Source organism: Raphanus sativus, chromosome 9 (genome assembly GCF_000801105.2).
Source record: "Raphanus sativus cultivar WK10039 chromosome 9, ASM80110v3, whole genome shotgun sequence".
Classification (NCBI taxonomy): domain Eukaryota; kingdom Viridiplantae; phylum Streptophyta; class Magnoliopsida; order Brassicales; family Brassicaceae; genus Raphanus; species Raphanus sativus.
In genome coordinates, this window is record NC_079519.1 from 3949818 (window position 1) to 3969485 (window position 19668).

At 36.6% G+C, this 19668-nt stretch overlaps 4 protein-coding genes across 5 annotated transcripts; 3 read left to right on the forward strand and 1 right to left on the reverse strand.

Annotated features, from left to right (window-relative positions):
• Positions 1-48: 48 nt before the first annotated feature.
• LOC108825458 (uncharacterized) lies at positions 49-4086 on the forward strand. 2 transcript variants are annotated; one of them, XM_018598744.2, is made up of 11 exons: positions 49-301; positions 422-653; positions 726-873; positions 958-1056; positions 1149-1348; positions 1612-1777; positions 2028-2164; positions 2269-2956; positions 3041-3153; positions 3266-3521; positions 3646-4086. In XM_018598744.2, the coding sequence occupies exons 1-11, from the start codon at positions 103-105 to the stop codon at positions 3919-3921; spliced, it is 2514 nt and encodes an 837-aa protein (XP_018454246.1). In that variant the 5' UTR covers positions 49-102; the 3' UTR covers positions 3922-4086. The 2 variants fall into 2 exon arrangements, with proteins under 2 accessions (XP_018454246.1, XP_018454247.1); XM_018598745.2 differs by having other exon boundaries at positions 1182-1348.
• A 136-nt stretch (positions 4087-4222) lies between these two features.
• LOC108825464 (GDSL esterase/lipase At1g71250) lies at positions 4223-5979 on the forward strand. Its single transcript, XM_018598755.2, has 5 exons — positions 4223-4656; positions 4740-4867; positions 4936-5178; positions 5267-5516; positions 5606-5979. The coding sequence occupies exons 1-5, from the start codon at positions 4401-4403 to the stop codon at positions 5827-5829; spliced, it is 1101 nt and encodes a 366-aa protein (XP_018454257.1). The 5' UTR covers positions 4223-4400; the 3' UTR covers positions 5830-5979.
• Positions 5893-7722, reverse strand: LOC108825463 (single-stranded DNA-binding protein WHY2, mitochondrial). The gene is given in 9 exon segments (XM_056994231.1): positions 5893-6238; positions 6337-6425; positions 6688-6761; positions 6838-6932; positions 7015-7107; positions 7195-7314; positions 7316-7352; positions 7354-7491; positions 7579-7722. Coding segments are annotated over 9 exon segments (807 nt in total). The 5' UTR covers positions 7611-7722; the 3' UTR covers positions 5893-6109.
• A 231-nt stretch (positions 7723-7953) lies between these two features.
• Positions 7954-15265, forward strand: LOC108825459 (vacuolar protein sorting-associated protein 52 A; the record flags this gene model as incomplete). Its single annotated transcript, XM_018598746.2, has 20 exons — positions 7954-8160; positions 8284-8378; positions 8478-8535; positions 8658-8753; positions 8857-8958; positions 9051-9134; positions 9223-9303; positions 9646-9789; positions 10205-10296; positions 10551-10632; positions 10957-11139; positions 11643-11758; positions 11842-11900; positions 12160-12260; positions 13596-13646; positions 13872-14051; positions 14145-14279; positions 14401-14475; positions 14655-14712; positions 14787-15265. Coding segments are annotated over 20 exons (2304 nt in total), but the record flags the coding sequence as incomplete, so codon positions are not given.
• Positions 15266-19668: the final 4403 nt, after the last annotated feature.

Here is a 19668-nt window from a genome sequence, read left to right on the forward strand (position 1 = left end):
TGATCCGGTAATAATAAAAAATGAATATATTTTAGTGAGTGGTGTTTTGCTACCGTACGCCTTTCTCTTCTTCAAGCTTTGTTGTCGACTACAGACAGAAAAATGGCGCAGAGAGTCGGAGGAGGAGTAAGGAGAGTGAAGATTTCATCATCTACAACTCTAGATTTCCCCGTTGTGTTTCGTCGTCGTGATGGATTGCGTTTCCATCGACGAAACTCTTCTTCTTCTTCTTCTTCTAACCGTAAGCCAACAAGACTCCGGATTGTCGCCCAGAGATGGAAACTGAACGACATCGACACAAGTACGCTCCTTTCCTTCGAGTTTTGATTTCTTTTACGCCTTCTTAACAAACCCGAAACGTTTAATTGTCAGTATCCGCTATAAAGTTCAAACCTTTTTTTTTTTCTTTTTTTCCGACAAGATGCGGTGCAAGAACGGTTTAGTCAGTGGGTGTCTAAATCCCAAAAGTATCTAAGCGATGTAGCCACTCCGTTGATCAAAAAGAAACGACAGAGTCTCAAGGTCGATCTTGAGGACCAACATGATTTCGAAGACTTGGAGGAGCTTCTCACAGTTGAACAAACGGTTCAAAGCGATACACCCAAAGGATCCCTTTCCTTTGATGCTATCATCTCCATAGAGCAGTTTAGCAGGTGAAGTAATTAATCTTCATCACTTTTTTTTTTTGCTGTAGTGAAAGCTTTTCTTTTATTATTATTATGCAGGATGAATGGATTAACTGGGAAGAAGATGCAGGATATATTCGAGACACTTGTTCCTCCAGCTACATCTACCAATGCTAGATACCTTGTTGAATATTGTTGTTTTAGGTTTCTATCGAGGAATAGCTCAGAGTTTCATCCCTCTCTCAAGGTAACTGTCACTCTGATTACGTCAACAAAGAGGGTCTTTTACATTTTTTTGAACCTTTTGGAACATTGGTTTCTTTCTTCATAGGAGCCTGCTTTCCAGAGGCTAATCTTCATCACAATGCTCGCGTGGGCGAATCCGTACTGTAAAGAAAGAAATGATGTCTCGAAAAAACCTTCTTTTCAGGTATTTCTTAGAACCATCTAGTTTCTTGGTAGTGGTGATAGTGTTCTGCTCTTCTGGAAATTATGATTTTGAGAATACTATGGGGTTTGCAGATCAGCACTGATGAATGGTTATCGGTGTTGAAGGGACGGTTTGTCGAGGAAGAGGCATTTGTTCGTATTGCTCCAGCTGTTTCCGGCGTGGCTGATAGAGCTACGGTGCATAACCTTTTCGAGGCCCTAGCTGGTGCCAGTGATGATCAAAAAGGCATTTCTTTGGAGGTTTGGCTAGCTTACATCCAGGAACTTGTCAAGTGAGTATAACATTTTGGTTTTAGCTTTCCACTAATGACTGCACTTTTATATGCTGAAATGTAAATCTTTTTGACTAAGCGTGCATCTTATGGAGCATTCGATTGAATATCATTAGCTTTGTAAGCACTTAAGAGTTTGTATGACATTGACATGCCTATCAACATAGTTTTCTGTGTAGTGCATTAGCTTAGGGTGTTGCATAACTTATAGACTCATCAATCATGGTTTTTCCGAGCTGAGTATCTTTCCGTTGTCAGAACAGAATACACGAGGGACGGAAGTCGTACCAGACCACAGAGTTTCCGCAGTTGTCATCAGAGAGACTTCTATGCATGGCCTCCAACAGGAAAGGGCCTGTTTTGAAATGGGAGAATAACGTTGCTTGGCCTGGGAAACTGACTTTAACTGATAAAGCTCTCTATTTTCAGGTATATATACTTCTTTCCTCTTTAAGTCCCTCGTGAATGAGCAATAAAACATTATTTTCATTTAGCCCTGTGTCAACCAAAACTGCATTATATACGATTAAACTGGCTATTGTTTACCTTTTTCTGATAGGTTTACATATGCAACTTTAGCTGGAGTTCTTAGTCTCAGTAGTGTGACTTTTTTTTTCTCTTTAAACCACACTGAACCGTTCTATTGGTGTCCAAATTTATAATTTGTCTTCGTTTTCAGCCAATTGACTTAAAGGGCAGCAAAGGAATCATAAGACTTGATCTCGTTGGGGATAAGTCATCGGTAGAGAAAGCAAAAGTGGGTCCTCTGGGGTTTTCCCTCTTTGATTCTGCAGTAACTGTTTCATCCGGACCCGGGTGAGTTCATATACATGTTCATGTAACTGATATTGGCTATCTTTGGTGTGTGTGTGGTCGTTTAACTTAAGAGACATGCTCACCCTGTAAAAATGGTCATTTAGGGATCCCACTTGGGTTCTAGAGTTCGTTGATCTAGGAGGTGATCTGAGACGAGACGTTTGGCATTCGATTATTAGTGAAGTCATAGCGCTGCACACGTTTCTACGAGAGTTTGGACCAGAAGAGAGTGATAAATCACTGTCTCAAGTTTTTGGTGCAAAGAAGGGCAAGGAGAAGGCAATTGCAAGTGCATCTAACTGCATTGCAAGACTCCAAGCTCTTCAGTACATGCGTAACTTGCCAGACGATCCTATCAAACTAGCTCAGTTCTCATTTCTTCGTCAAGTAGCCTATGGAGACATCGTGTGTCAAACCCTAGCTGTGAATTTCTGGGGTGGGCCATTAGTGACCAAAGTTGCGAACACGGTGTACAACAGAGGTAACATGGCAAGGACTTCTGGAGAGTCCTATGAAAGTTTTGATAACGCCTCTGATCTAGATGGAAGTGTCTACTTGAAAAAGTGGATGAGATCTCCTTCCTGGGGCTCGAACGCGTCTATTAACTTTTGGAAAAGTTCTTCTCTAAGACAAGGCTTGATTCTGAGCAAAAACCTCGCCGTGGCTGATCTCACACTAGTGGAGAGAGCAGCAGAAACATGCAGACAAAAATATAAGGTGGTAGAGAAAACTCAAGCTACTATTAATGCTGCAACCATCAAAGGGATACCCAGTAACATTGATCTCTTCAAGGTAACGCTTATTACTAAAGATAATATTAGTAGAGACAGTTGTGATTCAATCTTAATCCTTTACTCTTTATCTGTTCACTCCCAGGAACTCATCATGCCACTGACTATAGCTGCCACAAAGTTTGAGAAACTCCGGCGATGGGAGGAGCCTTATATGACAGTCTCTTTTCTAGCATTTGCATCAACAATAATTTTCAGGTCAGTTTACACTCTGACATGCAAAAGGATCATATTATCAACTGGTGGACCTATAAGTTAGCTACTTTTAGTAATGATATGATACTAATGAGAATACTATATTGTGCCTCAGGAACCTTTTGCAGTACGTTCTTCCCGTGTCTTTAGTGTTTTTGGCAACTGGGATGCTTACGTTGAAAGGACTCAGAAGACAAGGGCGTCTTGGAAGGCTGTTTGGAATGGTTACCATTCGAGATCAGCCATCTTCAAATACTATTCAAAAAATTATTGCTGTCAAAGATGCTATGCAAGATATGGAGAGCTATCTCCAGAACATGAATGTTGTGCTTCTCAAACTACGGACAATTGTACTCTCTGGTCATCCTCAGGTATGTTGTTTATGTTCTATATTCTCTGTTATCTAGTACTGCTAGTAGGTTATGAATAGAGGAAAGAATCATCGTTTGCTCTTGATAGTGGTGGTGACAGAAGGATTTTGAAATATCTTGTCAGGTAACGACGGAAGTAGCGCTGGTTTTGCTATCTATTGCAACGGTTCTAGTCATAGTCCCTTTCAAGTATGTGCTGGCTTGTGTTCTGTTCGATCAGTTTACTCGGGAGCTCGAGTTCCGGAAAGAAATGGTCATGAAATTCAAAGCTTTCTTACGAGAACGTTGGGAAATGGTACCAGCCGCTCCTGTTCTTGTTTTACCGTTTGTGAATGAAGAGTCTACTACACCTCCAACTCAAGGGAAGCAACCACCTCAGAAAACCAATACAGATAGGTGATAAGATTTCACATTGTATAATGTTGTAACGTTTTGCATATCAAATATAGTAAAATAAATGATTCTCTGGTTGGTAAATGTATATGATAAGTACAGAGCCCCCTAGATGTTAGTTAAATTAATATTTATCCGTATGAATCTCATGAATTAGTTACCAGTGTAGCTCTTTCTAGAGGTCATTATCCGCTATAGTCTCGTTACTTTCTTGATCTTTATCGGAAGAGGGGTGAGAAAGTGCGTCATGGTCTTTTTCTTGCATATGCAATTGTAGTTTCTTGTGAAATTTTCAAACGTGATGCAACCTTATTGACTCGTTTTACATGCAAGCAGCCGAAAACAAAAGAGAGCCGTTACAGTATTAAAACAGAAAAATCCGGAAGATAACTCCTTTGTGTCACATGCAGCATGTTTTACTTAATATAAATAACCTTTCATGTTCTGAATTCAAACGAACACAAAGGAAAAACAAAGAAGAAGAAGATGAGAATCCAAATTAGAGGATTTGCGTTTATAGTTGCAGTGATGGCGTCTGTTATGTTACAGCAGCCTGAGTTATTAGTGAGCGGACAAGCAACAGTTCCGGCTATGTTTGTGCTTGGAGACTCATTGGTCGATGTTGGGAACAACAACTTTCTAGCATCCGTGGCTAGAGCCAATTACTTGCCTTATGGCATAGACTTAAACTTCCGTCCTACTGGCAGGTTTAGCAACGGCATGAACTTCGTTGATTTGCTTGGTAATGTTTTAGACAATTATTTTTTTAGCATAACTCTCATCTTACTGCCAAAAAAACACTGAAACTGTTCTGAAAATAAACAGCTCAGTTGTTAGGAATCTCGTCGCCTCCTCCCTTTGCGGATCCAACCACATGGGGCACTAGAATCCTCGGAGGAGTTAACTACGCCTCTGCAGCTGGTGGCATCCTCGATGAATCAGGCCAACACTATGTAAATTTCTTAGTCTTTTGTCATCATATGATGTTAGTATAGTGTTGATGGATGGCTTTAATGTGCAGGGAGACAGATTCAGCCTGAGCCAGCAAGTGGTGAATCTAGAAGGGACGCTGAGCCAGTTGAGAACTATGATGAGTCCCCAAAACTTTACTGATTACTTGACAAAGTCCCTTGTGGTTCTCGTTTTCGGAAGCAATGACTATCTCAACAACTACCTTATGCCTAACCTCTACTCATCTAGCCTCAGATACAGACCGCCGGAGTTCGCCAACCTACTCGTCAATCAATACGCTCGACAACTACTTGTATGCTACTACATCAGAATCTTCTTCATATACAGTAGTATCCTTTCAATGAACCTTTCTGATAATCATTTTGAAACTATTGTGTTAGACTCTGTACAGCTTAGGACTAAGGAAAATATTCATAGCTGGAGTAGGACCACTAGGCTGCATACCGAACCAAAGAGCCACTGCACCACCAGGGAGATGCGTTGATAGTGTAAACCAGATTCTAGGCACATTTAACGAAGGGCTGAGATCACTTGTTGATCAGCTGAACCAGCGATCACCTGGAGCTATCTATGTGTACGGCAACACATTTCGCGCAGTTGGTGACATCTTAAACAATCCTGCTACTTACGGTATATTATAACCTCTCTCCTAGATTACATTGCTGATGATAAATGTTGTTTCTATGAGTCTGATCAAAAGAGGCTTATGTATTGTACAGGATTCAGTGTGGCGGACAGGGCTTGTTGCGGGACTGGTAGGAACCAAGGACAAATCACGTGTTTGCCGTTGCAGAATCCTTGTCCTAACAGGTCTCAGTACGTCTTTTGGGATGCATTTCATCCTACTCAGACTGCAAACTCCATTCTGGTCAGACGAGCTTTCTATGGTCCACCTACCGACGCATATCCTGTCAATGTCCAACAGATGACTCTCCTTCCCTAGTTTATTTTCTCTGTATGTTTGTAAGTCTTAAAAGTTGTATGTTATGATACTTGAAACTGACTATTAAGCTGAAAACCAAAATGCTTTCACCGCAAAATAACATAAGTGCTAATGATAACGAGCAGAAGCCCCAAAAATTAGAAGTAGTCTTAGAGAGGACATGTTAAGATTCAAGAACAGAGCATCACGCCAAGTTTTGTGTACGCCAAAACAAACTCCAGAAAAACAAGGAACACATGCATTGTCAATTTACTCCACATTGCTACTCTCATATCAGTCTTTACTCTTTACCCCACTCCAGCTCCAACTGCATCGGATCAGCCTTTGGAAGTGAAGCAAACCCCTGGGCAGCAATACCAACGTCACCTCCTGTTATCCGATCCCAGCCCAGGATGTGTGGAAGGGCAAACTGCACATAATACAAAATCTGGTCAAAACCAATTACAAACAGCCCTTCCTTAAGATAACAGAACAATGAGAGAGCAGAAGATTGAAAGCATATCTTACACTAAAAGCACTCTTCAGGACTGCAAATTCAGCTTTGGAGACAGGAACCACAATACGGTCATTGCTGTTGTGGATGTTATCGGCCACGGCTACAATAATACCGCAGAAGTTAAGTGTTTTGTACATCATTCTATTATTAGAAGGAAAGCTATTCTAAGCGAAAACTGTAATCGCCTTAACACAACTATAAAACCAAAACAAGTGTAGTTTCAAGTCAAGATTTCAGTAGTATTCAGACTTTCTCTATCATTAGTTGTACAATGATAGAGTACTGTGAAGAAGAAGCCTTGCTCTATCATTAGTTGTAGTATTCCAAGTTGTATAAGTAGTGTGAAGAAGAAGAAGCCTTACTCAATTGAAAGAAGTAGCCGGTAGAATCTGCGAGTGGCTTAATGGACAGTGACTTCCTGACTTGACCAGCATTACTGAGAGAGGAAACAAAGATCATCAGAAGATATAAATTTTGCTGAATTAACAACACAAGTCGGCAAATAACAAGACCTTGATTTCATGGAAGGGTCATGGAAAAACTCAGAGCTGTCCTGAGGACCCATGCTGATCACGGATCCAACTTCAGTAGGTGACAAAGCAAACAACTGCAACAACAATGTAGCAAACAAAGATCATATATCGGACAAGAAAGATGCGAGGTGAAGGTATATAGTGTTAGATAAAGACCTGTTTCTTCTCCCAGTCGTACTTGCGTTCGCTAACAGCAGGCATAAAAGTCATCATCACGGATCCACGACGGTCTATCCTGAGATTTCCAGGCTGAAAAACATTGTTGTACGTACACAAGAGTAAGTGATGAGAATCTCCAAAATCTTAAAAGGAGTCTCTTTGTTTGAGGGGGCAAACATCGATTTTGGTGAAAGTGGGGAGGACAGGTTCAACAGAGAGAGCAGCTCGTCCTTTGAAGATAGCGTAAGGTGCGAACACACGACCACTAGGCTTATTAGCATCACCTTTGAAACAGAAAAAAAGGGAAACAAATTAGGGCAAAACTCAAAGCAGAGGAAGAGGAGAAGAAAGAAAGTAACTTTACCACCACGTTTAGTGGTAGAGGAGGAGGAATCGGTCCAGGTTGCGAAACCACGCAACGCGGAAGACTTAGAGCTTCCTTCGAAAAGTGAGTTGCTTTGGTTGCAAAGGCTCCTGCTTTAGCAAAGAAAACAAAGAGGTCATTTGAGAGAAAGGGGTTCGAAAAAGTTTTCATTTTTTTCTCGAGGAATTAGGGTTTACCTGGAGAGCAGAGTGCGAGCTTGCTTCATCATATTTCTCCCCAAAGTGAAAACGAGTACTAGTGCTGCTGCTGCGTCACACTGAGGTTTTTCTTTCTTCTGAGGTTTTATTGTTGGATCAAAACGGGTTTTACCCGACCCGTTCAAAATAGCCCGCTTCTCATATACTAACGGATAAATGGGCTTTTTACTGCGCCTTGATTGGGCCCATATCGTTAATATCATCAAATTGGTCATCATCTTTCTCCCAAATATTAAACACTGTGGCCCAATGGGCGTTTGTCCAGTGAGGCAAACTCGATCTGGATGGGGGCCCATCGCGTTAAATAATGAAATCAAAATAATTTCAGATTTGTGAAAAAGAAGACGAATCTGAAAAGCTCTCTCCAAATTGTATGAAGAACTCAGGACTGATTTCATACGCGAAAAGGTAGATCGGAGTTTAAAAAAGCATCTCTCGAGTCTCGAATCTCCTCCCAATCTTCTTCGCACTGCGAATTGTTTCTGTATAGGTCGAGTGGGATCGAGCATTCTTCTCCTTTCCATCAGCAACGATGTCCGACGCATCTCCATTGACGCATTGGTAGGTTTTTGATTTTCTGAGCTCTCTAATAAGTCGTCGGGATCTTATAAAATTGTTGATTCGTAGTTTCAATCATCAACGGATCTTTGTATCTTAGCGAAGTTTTGTGTTGTAAAATGATAGGGTCAAGCCGTGGGAGACTTTGGTAGTCATGAGAAACTTGGATTTGATTTAGGAGCTTATGTTGGAGACTTGGCTTTTGAAGAGGATTCAGGCAGGTAACATTGTCCTCAACACCTTTTTATCTGTGTCCTTTTTTTTTTCGAATCACGAACGAAATGGTTGTGTAAGCTCCTTTCTCTTTGTTATTATGACAGTGAGGATATATCTTTGGAGGGGCTTCAGCAAGAACTAGAAGAATGTGAGAGTGATGAGGTTAAGCTCTTTTCCACAGATCTTTGATCCAATCGTTTTTTAAGAGTCTTTCTACCTTTTAAGAATTGGTTGTGTCATGGAGTTATAGTCATAGACTTTTAGTTAATCGTTTGTCTGCTCAGGTTGTTGCCAATATACTATCCAGTGGTGCCAAACTTAGAGAATATGCTAAAGGTGTTGAGAACAATCTACGGAAGGTCGAATTGGATTCCATTGAGGTTGCTTTTCTTATCTGTGATACATTGTGGCACTTTTTTTTGTTATCAATTTATCCTGTTACTGGTTTTAGTTTATTGCTTTACACCGTCCTTGGATATACAGGATTACATAAAAGAAAGTGATAACCTTGTCTCACTTCACGATCAGATTCATGACTGTGACAGCATCTTGTCACAAATGGAAACCCTCCTCAGTGGATTTCAGGTATTGACCATTGGCCATTTATATAGTTTGTTGTGTATAGTTTCCTTGTAATCTAATAAGTGCCTTCTTCGCTTGGCTTTCTTTTCTTGCAGGAAGAGATTGGTTCTATAAGTTCCGATATAAAGATTCTTCAAGAAAAATCGATGGACATGGGTTTGAGATTGAAAAATCGCAGGGTATTCTAGCCACTCAGAAACCACTATTACTATTTATCTCTTGCTGTTTCCACCCGCAACTCATCCAAACACACTCTTATTTGAACAGGTGGCTGAATCAAAGCTTGCAAAATTTGTGGAAGACATTATAGTGCCACCAAAGATGATAGATGTAATTGTGGATGGAGAGGTATTTTGTTAATCCACTTTTTCTATTTGTTTCTGGTGCTGTAAAAGAGTTCATAAATTTGGTGCATATGATGTACTCCGACAAAATGGGTGGGGGGCACAATAATCGCTGGTTAAGCGGGGGGGGGGGGGGGGGGGGTAGATGCTGCACTATGTGGTATAGCAGCTCTTAGTATCTTAACTTCTTTTGGGCTTAACTTTCATCTGGTTTTCTTACACCATGTACTCCTTGTATTGGTGTCTCTCCCGAGTATGTGTTATAAGGGTGCATTTAGGCCTAGGATGAGTCGCCGAGGGATATATCTACTTTTAATCTGATAATCATACTATTTTCCTTATTCAGGTGAATGAAGAGTACATTAGAACGCTTGAAATTCTGAGTAAGAAACTGAAATTTGTAGCAGCTGATCCGGCGGTTAAAAGTTCTAAAGCATTAAAAGATGTAGAGCCTGAGCTCGAGAAGCTCCGGCAGAAAGCTATTTCCAAGGTAATTTATCTACTTTCTGTGTGACCTGATACCTGCTTTTATATATTTGTATTTTGTTCTTCTAAGATGTCGCTGAAGGGAGTGTGATAGGTGCAAGAAATTATGTATTTTTTTACTCAAAACAAACTACATGTATATTCCTTAAAGTTGTTAATTGCTGGATAAATAAGCACAGAAAGAGTTATGTTACTGACATAAATTAGTCCCTTTTAACTCATTGAGACGAGATTAGTCATCTAAATCATGGTTCCTTCTCTCTAAGAGTTTATACCCAGGAAAAAGTTGCCGGGCATACGTTGACTGGATGTTTAGTACTGTATTAAGTCCAAGTCGTTTGTGCTTGTCTTCTCCAAGGGCATGGACATGGAGAGCATTCTAAATCTGTTCTTATGCTATTGGTTTTTTCTGTTTACAGGTGTATGATTTTATTGTCCAGAAGCTTATAGCCCTGAGGAAACCCAAAACGAACATCCAGATTCTTCAACAGAGTGTGTTATTGAAGTACAAGTGAGTATTGTTCTCCAAGCCTCTTTCCTTTGTTGTGCGTTGTGGAACATTTGCTACTGAGTTTTTTTTGTTCTGCATAGATGTGTATGACGTTGGTTGTCACCTTACGAACGATTTAGTTAGTTTTTATGCCTGCATGACATTGGCAAAGTTGTTTGACGCACATGTTACTGATATCCAACTTGATATTTTTTTCCTTCGGTAGTAGATTTATTTGGATCGATACTTCATTCACCAATTATAATTAATAATAGGTATATTATCTCCTTCCTCAAAGAACATGGAAAAGAAGTGTTTATGGATGTTCGTGCTGCATACATTGATACCATGAACAAGGTAATATTCTTTATCTCGTTTGTTTAGTGGCACCATGCTGCAACTCCTTTGTATAGTCTGATATACATTTGTCTTAGGTTAATTTCTGTCATGCAAGGTAGTGAACAGATCATACAATTGCACGTTTCATGCAACTAGCTCCATTATTCTTGTTTTCATCTTCATTGAAGCCTTTTGTCTCGCTAGAGCTGGACAAAGTTAGTTTTCTTTGTTGATTGAGTTATGGTGTTTAGATGATGTACGCATGTTAGATACAAATAGATGTATGCTAGTTTAGGCTTCTGATTTTTGTTACACCTAATGAGTTGTGAGATCTGGTTTCAGGTGTTAAGTGCACATTTTCGTGCTTATATTCAAGCACTTGAGAAACTACAGTTAGATATAGCGACAGCATACGACTTGATTGGGGTGGAGACTAGAAGTGCCGGTCTCTTCTCAAGAGCTAGGGAGCCACTGAAGAATCGTTCTGCCGTCTTTGCTCTGGGTGAGAGGATAAAAATTATAAAGGTATTCATCTTTCGGTGATTAACATTGCTGACTAATTTTTTTCAACCATTATACATGCTCTGGCAAAATTATAACTTTTCTGATCCTTCTTTTAAAAGTTGGTAATAGGTGTGCTCTTTATGGAAAATTTGATGTTTCATTAACTTAATGTAGACCATCGTCTTATTTAGGTGTGCTCACTTATCTAGGTTCAGATATTTTGTTTTATAGGTTCTTGTGTAGTAATTGTTGAAACTTCATTTAGTTCAGTGAATTTGAGTTTTGGGTAATGTATCGTTAAGTAGATGTAAGTTTTGGTTTGGTTTTGCTCATCTTCAGTTTGTATTAGTTGGTTCAGTATCTTTGGTTTCTCTGGTATAAAAGAAGTAAATCCAAATTTAAATTGTCTGGTTTAACTATATTAGTTACCCTTACTTTCAGTTAACCTTTTTCTTATAGTTGAAGTGATGGTTTGAATTCTAAAAGTATGTTAAAAGACTTAAGTTTCAGTATGTCCCCTGTAGGAAATTGATCAACCTGCACTGATCCCGCACATAGCTGAAGCTAGCTCTCTCAAATATCCTTATGAAGTGCTCTTCAGGAGTTTGCACAAGCTACTTATGGATACAGCTACTTCTGAGTTCTGTTGATTTACCTTTTTCATTTTTTTATTGTTACTTATCGGTCATTTCCGTGGTTAATGTCATATTTTCATTTCCACAGGTATATATTTTGCGATGACTTCTTTGGCGAAGAGTCTATATTTTATGAAATTTTCGCGGGTAATTTCCTATCTGTCTCCCTTTTCTTTTCCTGGCAAAGCTATACCAAACATTTTCGAATTTTGTTAGCTGATTAAGGATACATCAGAACTCCTTCCAACATAGTTAGCATAGTAGTTACAAATTTACTATGGTGTCGAGTAGATGTAAGAAATATGTTGTCTACTTCAGTAGAGAGTGTTGAACCCTTTCTCTCCAGATGATATGATAGTAGTATCACTGTGTGTTTTTGGTAACCTCTGAATTCTCTATTAAACAGGTCCATTTTCTGTCATCGATGAGCACTTCAATCCCGTTCTTACAAACTGTTTTGACGCTATCGGCCTGATGCTTATGATTCGCATTATACACCACCACCAGGTAGAAACTGTTTTGATGATTTTTTGGAAGTGATTTTGCAATAACAGTGTGCAGGGGAAGTAATTCTTTGTTTTATCTCTGTCCCCTAGCTATGAGTTTTCTTACTCTTTTTCCCCCATTAGAGTTTTGTCCCAATAGGGTTTTCTCTAATGAGGGTTTTAATGAGGAGAACCTCATAGCATTTCCAAATTGACTTGTTTCACATGGTCAGTTTGAGGGGAGTGAAGTGGGTGTTGTAAGCAGTGTTTTTAAAACCGGACCGGCGAGCGAACCGGAAATTATTTGGGTCACGGGTCATTGTGGTTCGACCTGGTTCGACCGGGGTCGATTAGATTAAACTGAATTTATTATTTTATAAATATTATATATATTTTTTTCAAAAAATAGTCATAATGTTTAGAAAACTTTCAAAAATAACAAATTGAAATGTGATAAAAATAATATAAAAAACTATAAAAATTAGTTACAAAACTCTATTTTGGTTGCAATTTGTGACAAACAAAATAGTATATATGTTAAAAAGGGAGAAAAAAATAATTATTTTATTAACAAAATTTTGATTTTTATACGAACCAGGGTTTCGTCGGTTCGTTGGGTCACTCGGTTCCCGGGTTTTTAGCGTACAACATGGGTTTTTAACCGGTTCAACTTTAGTTGGGTTTTGACATTAAACCAACCCGGATAGGTGTCCGGTTCGCGGTTGAACCCGGTCCGACCGCCGGTCCGGTCCGGGTTTAACAACACTGGTTGTAAGGGATTAGCTTCTTGAGTAGAGCTTGTTTTAGATTTTAAGTCTTTTTGGGGTTTGCTTTGTTTTTTTTCAAACTTGCTGCACTAGTTGTAAAAAAGGTTTTGATTGAATAAATTTTACATTCATTCAAAAAAAAAAAAAAACTGTTTTGATGCTATCGGCCTGATGTTTATTTTTCTTTTGGTGAATCCATTTGGAATCAAGTGATTTAGTACCATCTCTTTGCATCTTTTAAGTAGCATTTTGTATGTGAAAAATGTACCAGAAATAAATGGTCCAGTGAACGATGGTAGATATTTATCATTCAGAAATGGAAAGAGTAAACCTCGATGTCTTGCAAACTTAAAATTAAGATACACTGGTCTTTAGGAAATATGTATTTGGATTTTATACCGTTTTCTGTTCAGCGTAGGCGTTCCATGACAATCTATATTTTGCTTCCAGAGTATCATAATCTAGTATAGCTTATACTTTATTGTCTTCACACTTTCACCCTTTTGCAAGTGTCTTTTAACAGAATAAGTGAGAACGTTTATGTGCCCACTAAGTGTTTTAACTGATACTCAGTTTGCTACTTATTGCAGCTTATCATGTCTCGCCGGAGGATTCCATGCCTAGATTCATATCTGGACAAGGTGCATAACTCCTTGTCTCTTTTTAATCTGTTTGATATAGTCTTAAATACATTGGTTGTTTGCAATTATTGCAAAAAAATGTCCCCTTTATTGTGGATCTGCAGCTGTTTTCACTTGGTTTAATTTATGTTTTCCGGTATAAGCGCTTAGATGCGGCCATGGTCGATTTCCTTACGTTCCATATTCCTCTCACAAAGATTATTTTGCATTTTGCAATTTGAGCAGGTTAATATATCTTTATGGCCTCGTTTCAAAATGGTATTTGATTCACACATCAGCAGTCTGCGAGATGCAAACGTAAAGACTTTATGGGAAGATGATGTTCATCCTCACTATGTCATGAGACGTTATGCTGAATTCACAGCTTCGTTTATTCACCTGAATGTTGAATATGGGGATGGGCAGGTTTGTAAAATATCATTCCCTCTCTTTCTACCGATATGTGTTACCTGGAGTTTGTCACTCAAAGCACTCAACATTGCCCATGGTGCTTTGCAGCTTGATATAAATTTGGAGCGCTTACGAATGGCTGTAGATGTCTTGATCCTCAAGCTTGCAAAGTTGTTTCCAAGGCCAAAGCAGCAAATTGTGTTTCTCATAAACAACTATGATATGACAATTGCTGTACTGAAGGTGAGTTAAATCTTTGTACAGACGTTGCTTGGTTTGAAATCCCTTGATTTTCATTCACATCGATTGAGCGTTAACTACCAAAGAAAACTATTGTGATCATCTTCGTGTATCTTAATTTCAGGAAGCTGGACCAGAAGGTGGTAAAATCCAAATGCATTTTGAGGAATTACTGAAGAGCAACACTTCGTTATTCGTGGTAAGTGCCAGCCAATGTTGCAGTTTGAATTAAACGTTTTGAAGTTATGTTGCCTTATTATATTTGCTCCTTTGTTAACACGAGCATGGTTTTGTAGTAGATGTCAAGTCATGCTAGTTCATGGGTGTGTTATTATGTGTCCATTTAATTTATTTTGTTCACTTCCTTTTATCTCGCAGGAAGAATTGCTGGTGGAGCATTTCAGTGATTTAATCAAATTTGTGAAATCTCGTGCTTGTAAGCAACTTACTTTTGCTCGCACTCATTATTTGTTAAGTCAAATAAAACACTAAACTGTAGAACATGTGCAGCTGAGGATTCAAGCTCAAATCCGGAGAGATACATCACAGTTGCTGAGGTGGATCCGCTGGTGAAAGACTTTGGAAGCAGGTGGAAGACAGCGATAGAGTTGATGCACAAAGACATCATAACTTCCTTCAGTAACTTCCTGTGTGGTATGGAGATCCTGAGAGCTGCATTGACACAACTGTTGCTCTATTACACACGGCTTACAGACTGCATCAAGAAGATACCTGGTGGATCTGGTCTGAACAAGGATCTTGTCTCCATTCAGTCTATAATGTTCGAGATCAGGAAGTACTCTAAGACTTTCTAAAAGATAAGATACGTTAGCTGCTTATGAAGAGAGTATGTAAGACAGGGAAATCTTTCGAAGTGAATCTAAAGCCACTGTTATGCCTTAAATGATGTATTCTTGAGACGTTCTTTTTTGCTACTGTAATCAAACAATTCACTATTGCTAAAGATTTGAAACGAAAATTCGAGAAAAGGAGAGTGGAAATAGAGATCAATAGCCATCTCTGCAAATACCTTAAAACATTATTTTAAGACACTTGCAAAGAAAGAAAGAGGAAAAATCCTAAGATTTTAGTTTTCTACTATAAATAGGATGGCGACATAAAGGACAAGAGCTTTTGGTCGAAATCCACTGAAAAAGACAAGTCTTGTGAAACACATGAGAACAGTCATATAACTCTATAGACTCCTTGTCAACATCGGATAGATCCTCGAGGCAAATACAACATTCATTGCCCGGAACAATCGACTTGGCGGGGATACAAGTTGTCCAGACTCCTTTACTTTCTTCCACCAAGTGTAACTCTTCAAGTACCGCATTAGCTTCGATCTCGAAAGTTCGGCCTTGGCTGTTCTCTCTGAAGATGTGAATGGCGTACAAAACCAGATTCTTACGAACCGCTGGCTCAACATGCTTCAAAACAAGAGACACATGTTGGAGGCATGTCTCTACGTTGGTGGATGCTAGAAGTTCTGTAGGGATATCGAACTCGAGTTTAAGTGGAGTGGCGGACCCGGGATAATATTTTACCTGGGCCATAATTTAGCTAAGCCTAAAACAATAAAGAATTTTAACTAAATTTAAAGAGAGAAAATAAGTACAAGAGGAGCATCAAGCTCAGGAAAGGGGTGTCAAAGAGTGTTCAACGTTACCAACTGAGCTATTTTCACTACTTGTCACAGCTAACAAATAAAGTTTTTATATTAAACATGTGGCACTTGACACCCCTTTATTGTAAGTGGATCCGCCTCTGATTAACCCACAGATTTTGATAAAATTTTAAAAATGTAAAAATTTGGTTTTAATGTATAGTTTCATCGAACACTAACATAATATGATGGTCAAAGAGTTTAGAACATCAGTTGTCTTCGTTTTTTCTCAAGATAATGAAGATTTTATAATGCTAATTATACTAATCTATTTAGTATATGAAATTTTAGTAAACTATATATAAACAATTTAGAATGATTCCTATATACCATGAAATATATTTTAGAATACATTAATTCAAATGTTGAATGTGGTTTAAATTTTTCTTACTAAAGTGAAGAGTATAAACTTTAGTATATAGAGTATTTACCGAAAACTCATTATTTTAGAAGAGGTTAACCCACAGGTTTTGGAAAAATTGCAAAAATATGAAAATATTGTTTTAGTGTATAATTCTTTAGAGCACTAACATAATATGATGGTTAAAGAGGTTTAGAACTTTTGTTGTCTCTGTTTCTCTAGATAATAAATATTTTATAATGGTAATTCAACAATCTAGGCAGTTATTAGAATGATTCCTATATACCATGAAAGATAGTTTAGAATACATTAATTCAAATGTAGAATGTGGTGTGAAATTTTTAAACTAAAGTGAAAGGTATAAACTTCAGCATAGAGCACTCATTATTTTAGAAGGGGTTAACTCACGGATTTTGGAAAAATTTCAAAAATTTGAAAATCTTGTTTTAGTGTATAGTTTCATCGAGCACTAACATAATATGATGTTCAAAGAGTTTAAAAACTCTGTTGTCTTCGTTTCTTAAGATAACGAAGATTTTATGATGCTAATTCTACTAATCTAGTCACTATATGAAATTTTAGTAAACTAAATATTAAAAAAATTAGAATGATTCCTATATACCATGAAATATATTTTAAGATACATTAATTCAAATGTATAATGTGGTTTGAAATTTTTAAACTAAAGTGAAGAGTATAAACTTCAGTATATAGAGCATATACCGAAAACTCATTATTTTAGAAGGGGGGGTTAACCCACGGTTTTGGAATTCAAAAATTTGAAAAATCTTGTTATTGTGTAAATTTCATCGATCATTAACATAATATGATGTTCAAAGAGTTTAGAACCTATGTTGTTTTCGTTTCTCAAGATAATGAAGATTTTATAATGCTATTTCCACTAATCTAGTCAGTGTATATGAAATTTTAGTAAACTAAATATTAAAAAATTAGAATGATTCCTAAATACCATGAAATATATTTTAGAATACATTAATTCAGATGTTAGAATGTGGTTTGAATTTTTTACACAAAAGTGAAGAGTACAAACTTCAGTATATAGAGCATTTACCGAAAACTCATTATTTTAGAAGGGGTTAACCCACGGATTTGGAAAAATTTCAAAAATTTGAAATCTTATTTTAGTGTATAGTTTCATCGAGCACTAACATAATATGATGTTCAAAGAGTTTAGAAACTCTGTTGTCTTCGTTTCTTAAGATAACGAAGATTTTATGATGCTAATTCCACTAATCTAGTCAGTATATGAAATTTTAGTAAACTAAATATTAAGAAATTAGAATGATTCCTATATACCATGAAATATATTTTAGAATACATTAATTCAAATGTATAATGTGGTTTGAAATTTTTAAACTAAAGTGAAGAGTATAAACTTCAGTATATAGAGCATTTACCGAAAACTCATTATTTTAGAAGGGGTTAACCCACGGAATTTTGGAAAAATTTCCAAAAATTTGAAAATTCTTGTTATTGTGTAATTATTCATCGAGCACTAACATAATATGATGTTCAAAGAGTTTAGAACCTATGTTGTCTTCGTTTCTCAAGATAATGAAGATTTTATAATGCTACTTCCACTAATCTAGTCAGTATATGAAATTTTAGTAAACTAAATATTAAAAAATTAGAATGATTCCTAAATACCATGAAATATATTTTAGAACACATTAATTCAGATGTAGAATGTGGTTTGAAAATTTTACACTAAAGTGAAGAGTACAAACTACAGTATATAGAGCATTTACCGAAAACTCATTTTTTTAGAAGGGTTAACCCAAAGATTTTGGAAAATTTTCAAAAATTTGGAAATCTGGTTTTAGTGTATAGTTTCATCGAGCACTAACATAATATGATGATCAAAGAGTTTAGAACCTTTGTTTTCTTCGTTTCTCAAGATAATGAAGATTTTATAATGCTAATTCCACTAATCTAGTCAGTATATGAAATTTTAGTAAACTAAATATTAAAAAATTATAATGATTCCTATATACCAAGAAATATATTTTAGAATACATTAATTCAAATGTATAATGTGGTTTGAAATTTTTAAACTAAAGTGAAGGGAATAAACTTCACTATATAGAGTATTTAGCGAAAATTCATTATTTTAGAAGGAGTTAACCCACGGACTTTGGAAAATTTTCAAAAATTTGAAAATAGGGTTTTAGTGTATAGTTTCAGCGAGCACTAGCATAATATGATAGTCAAAGAGTTAGAACCTCTGGTGTCTCCGTTTCTCAAGATAATGAAGATTTTATAATGCTAATTCCACTAATCTAGTCAGTATATGATATTTTAGTAAAATAAATATTAAAAATTAGAATTATTCATATATACCATGAAATATATTATAGAATACATTAATTCAAATGTAGAATTTAGTTTGAAATTTTTACACTAAAGTGAAAAGTATAAACTTTAGTATATAGAACATTTACCTAAAACTCATTATTTTAGAAGAGGTCAACTCTCGGATTTTAGAAATATTTCAAAAATTTGATAATCTGGTTTTAGTATATAGTTTCATCGAGCAATAACATATATGATGTTCAAAAAATTTAGAACTTCCGTTGTCTTCGTTTCTTAAGATAATGAAGATTTTATGATGCTAATTCTACTAATCTAGTCAGTATATGAAATTTTAGTAAACTAATTACTGAAAAATTAGAATGATTCCTATATACCATGAAGTATATATTTATTATACATTAATTCAAATGTGTAATGTTTTTCGAATTTTTTACCTAAAACTCATTATTTTAGAAGAGGTCAACTCTCGGATTTTGGAAAATTTTAAAAAATTTGATAATTTGGTTTTAGTGTATAGTTTCATCGAGCACTAACAAAATATGATGTTCAAAGAGTTTCGAACCTCTGTTGTCTTCGTTTCTCAAGATAATAAAGATTTGTTGATGCTAATTCCACTAATCTAGTCAGTATATGAAATTTTAGTAAACTAAATTTAGATATAGAATGATTCCTATATACCATGAAATATATTTTAGAATACATTAATTCAAATGTAGAATGTGGTTTGAAATTTTTAAACTAAAGTGAAGAGTATAAACTTCAGTATTATAGAGCATTTACGGAAACTCATTATTTTAGAAGGGGTTTAACCCACGGATTTTTGGAAAAAATTAAAAAAATATGAAAAAATGGTTTAGTGTACAGTTTCATCGAGTACTAACATAATATGATGTTTAAAGAGTTTAGAACCTCTGTGTGTCTTCGTTTCTTCAAGATAATGAAGATTTTATGAAGCTAATTCTACTGATCTAGTTAGTATATGAAATTTTAGTAAAACAAAATATTAAAAAATTAGAATGATTCCTATATAC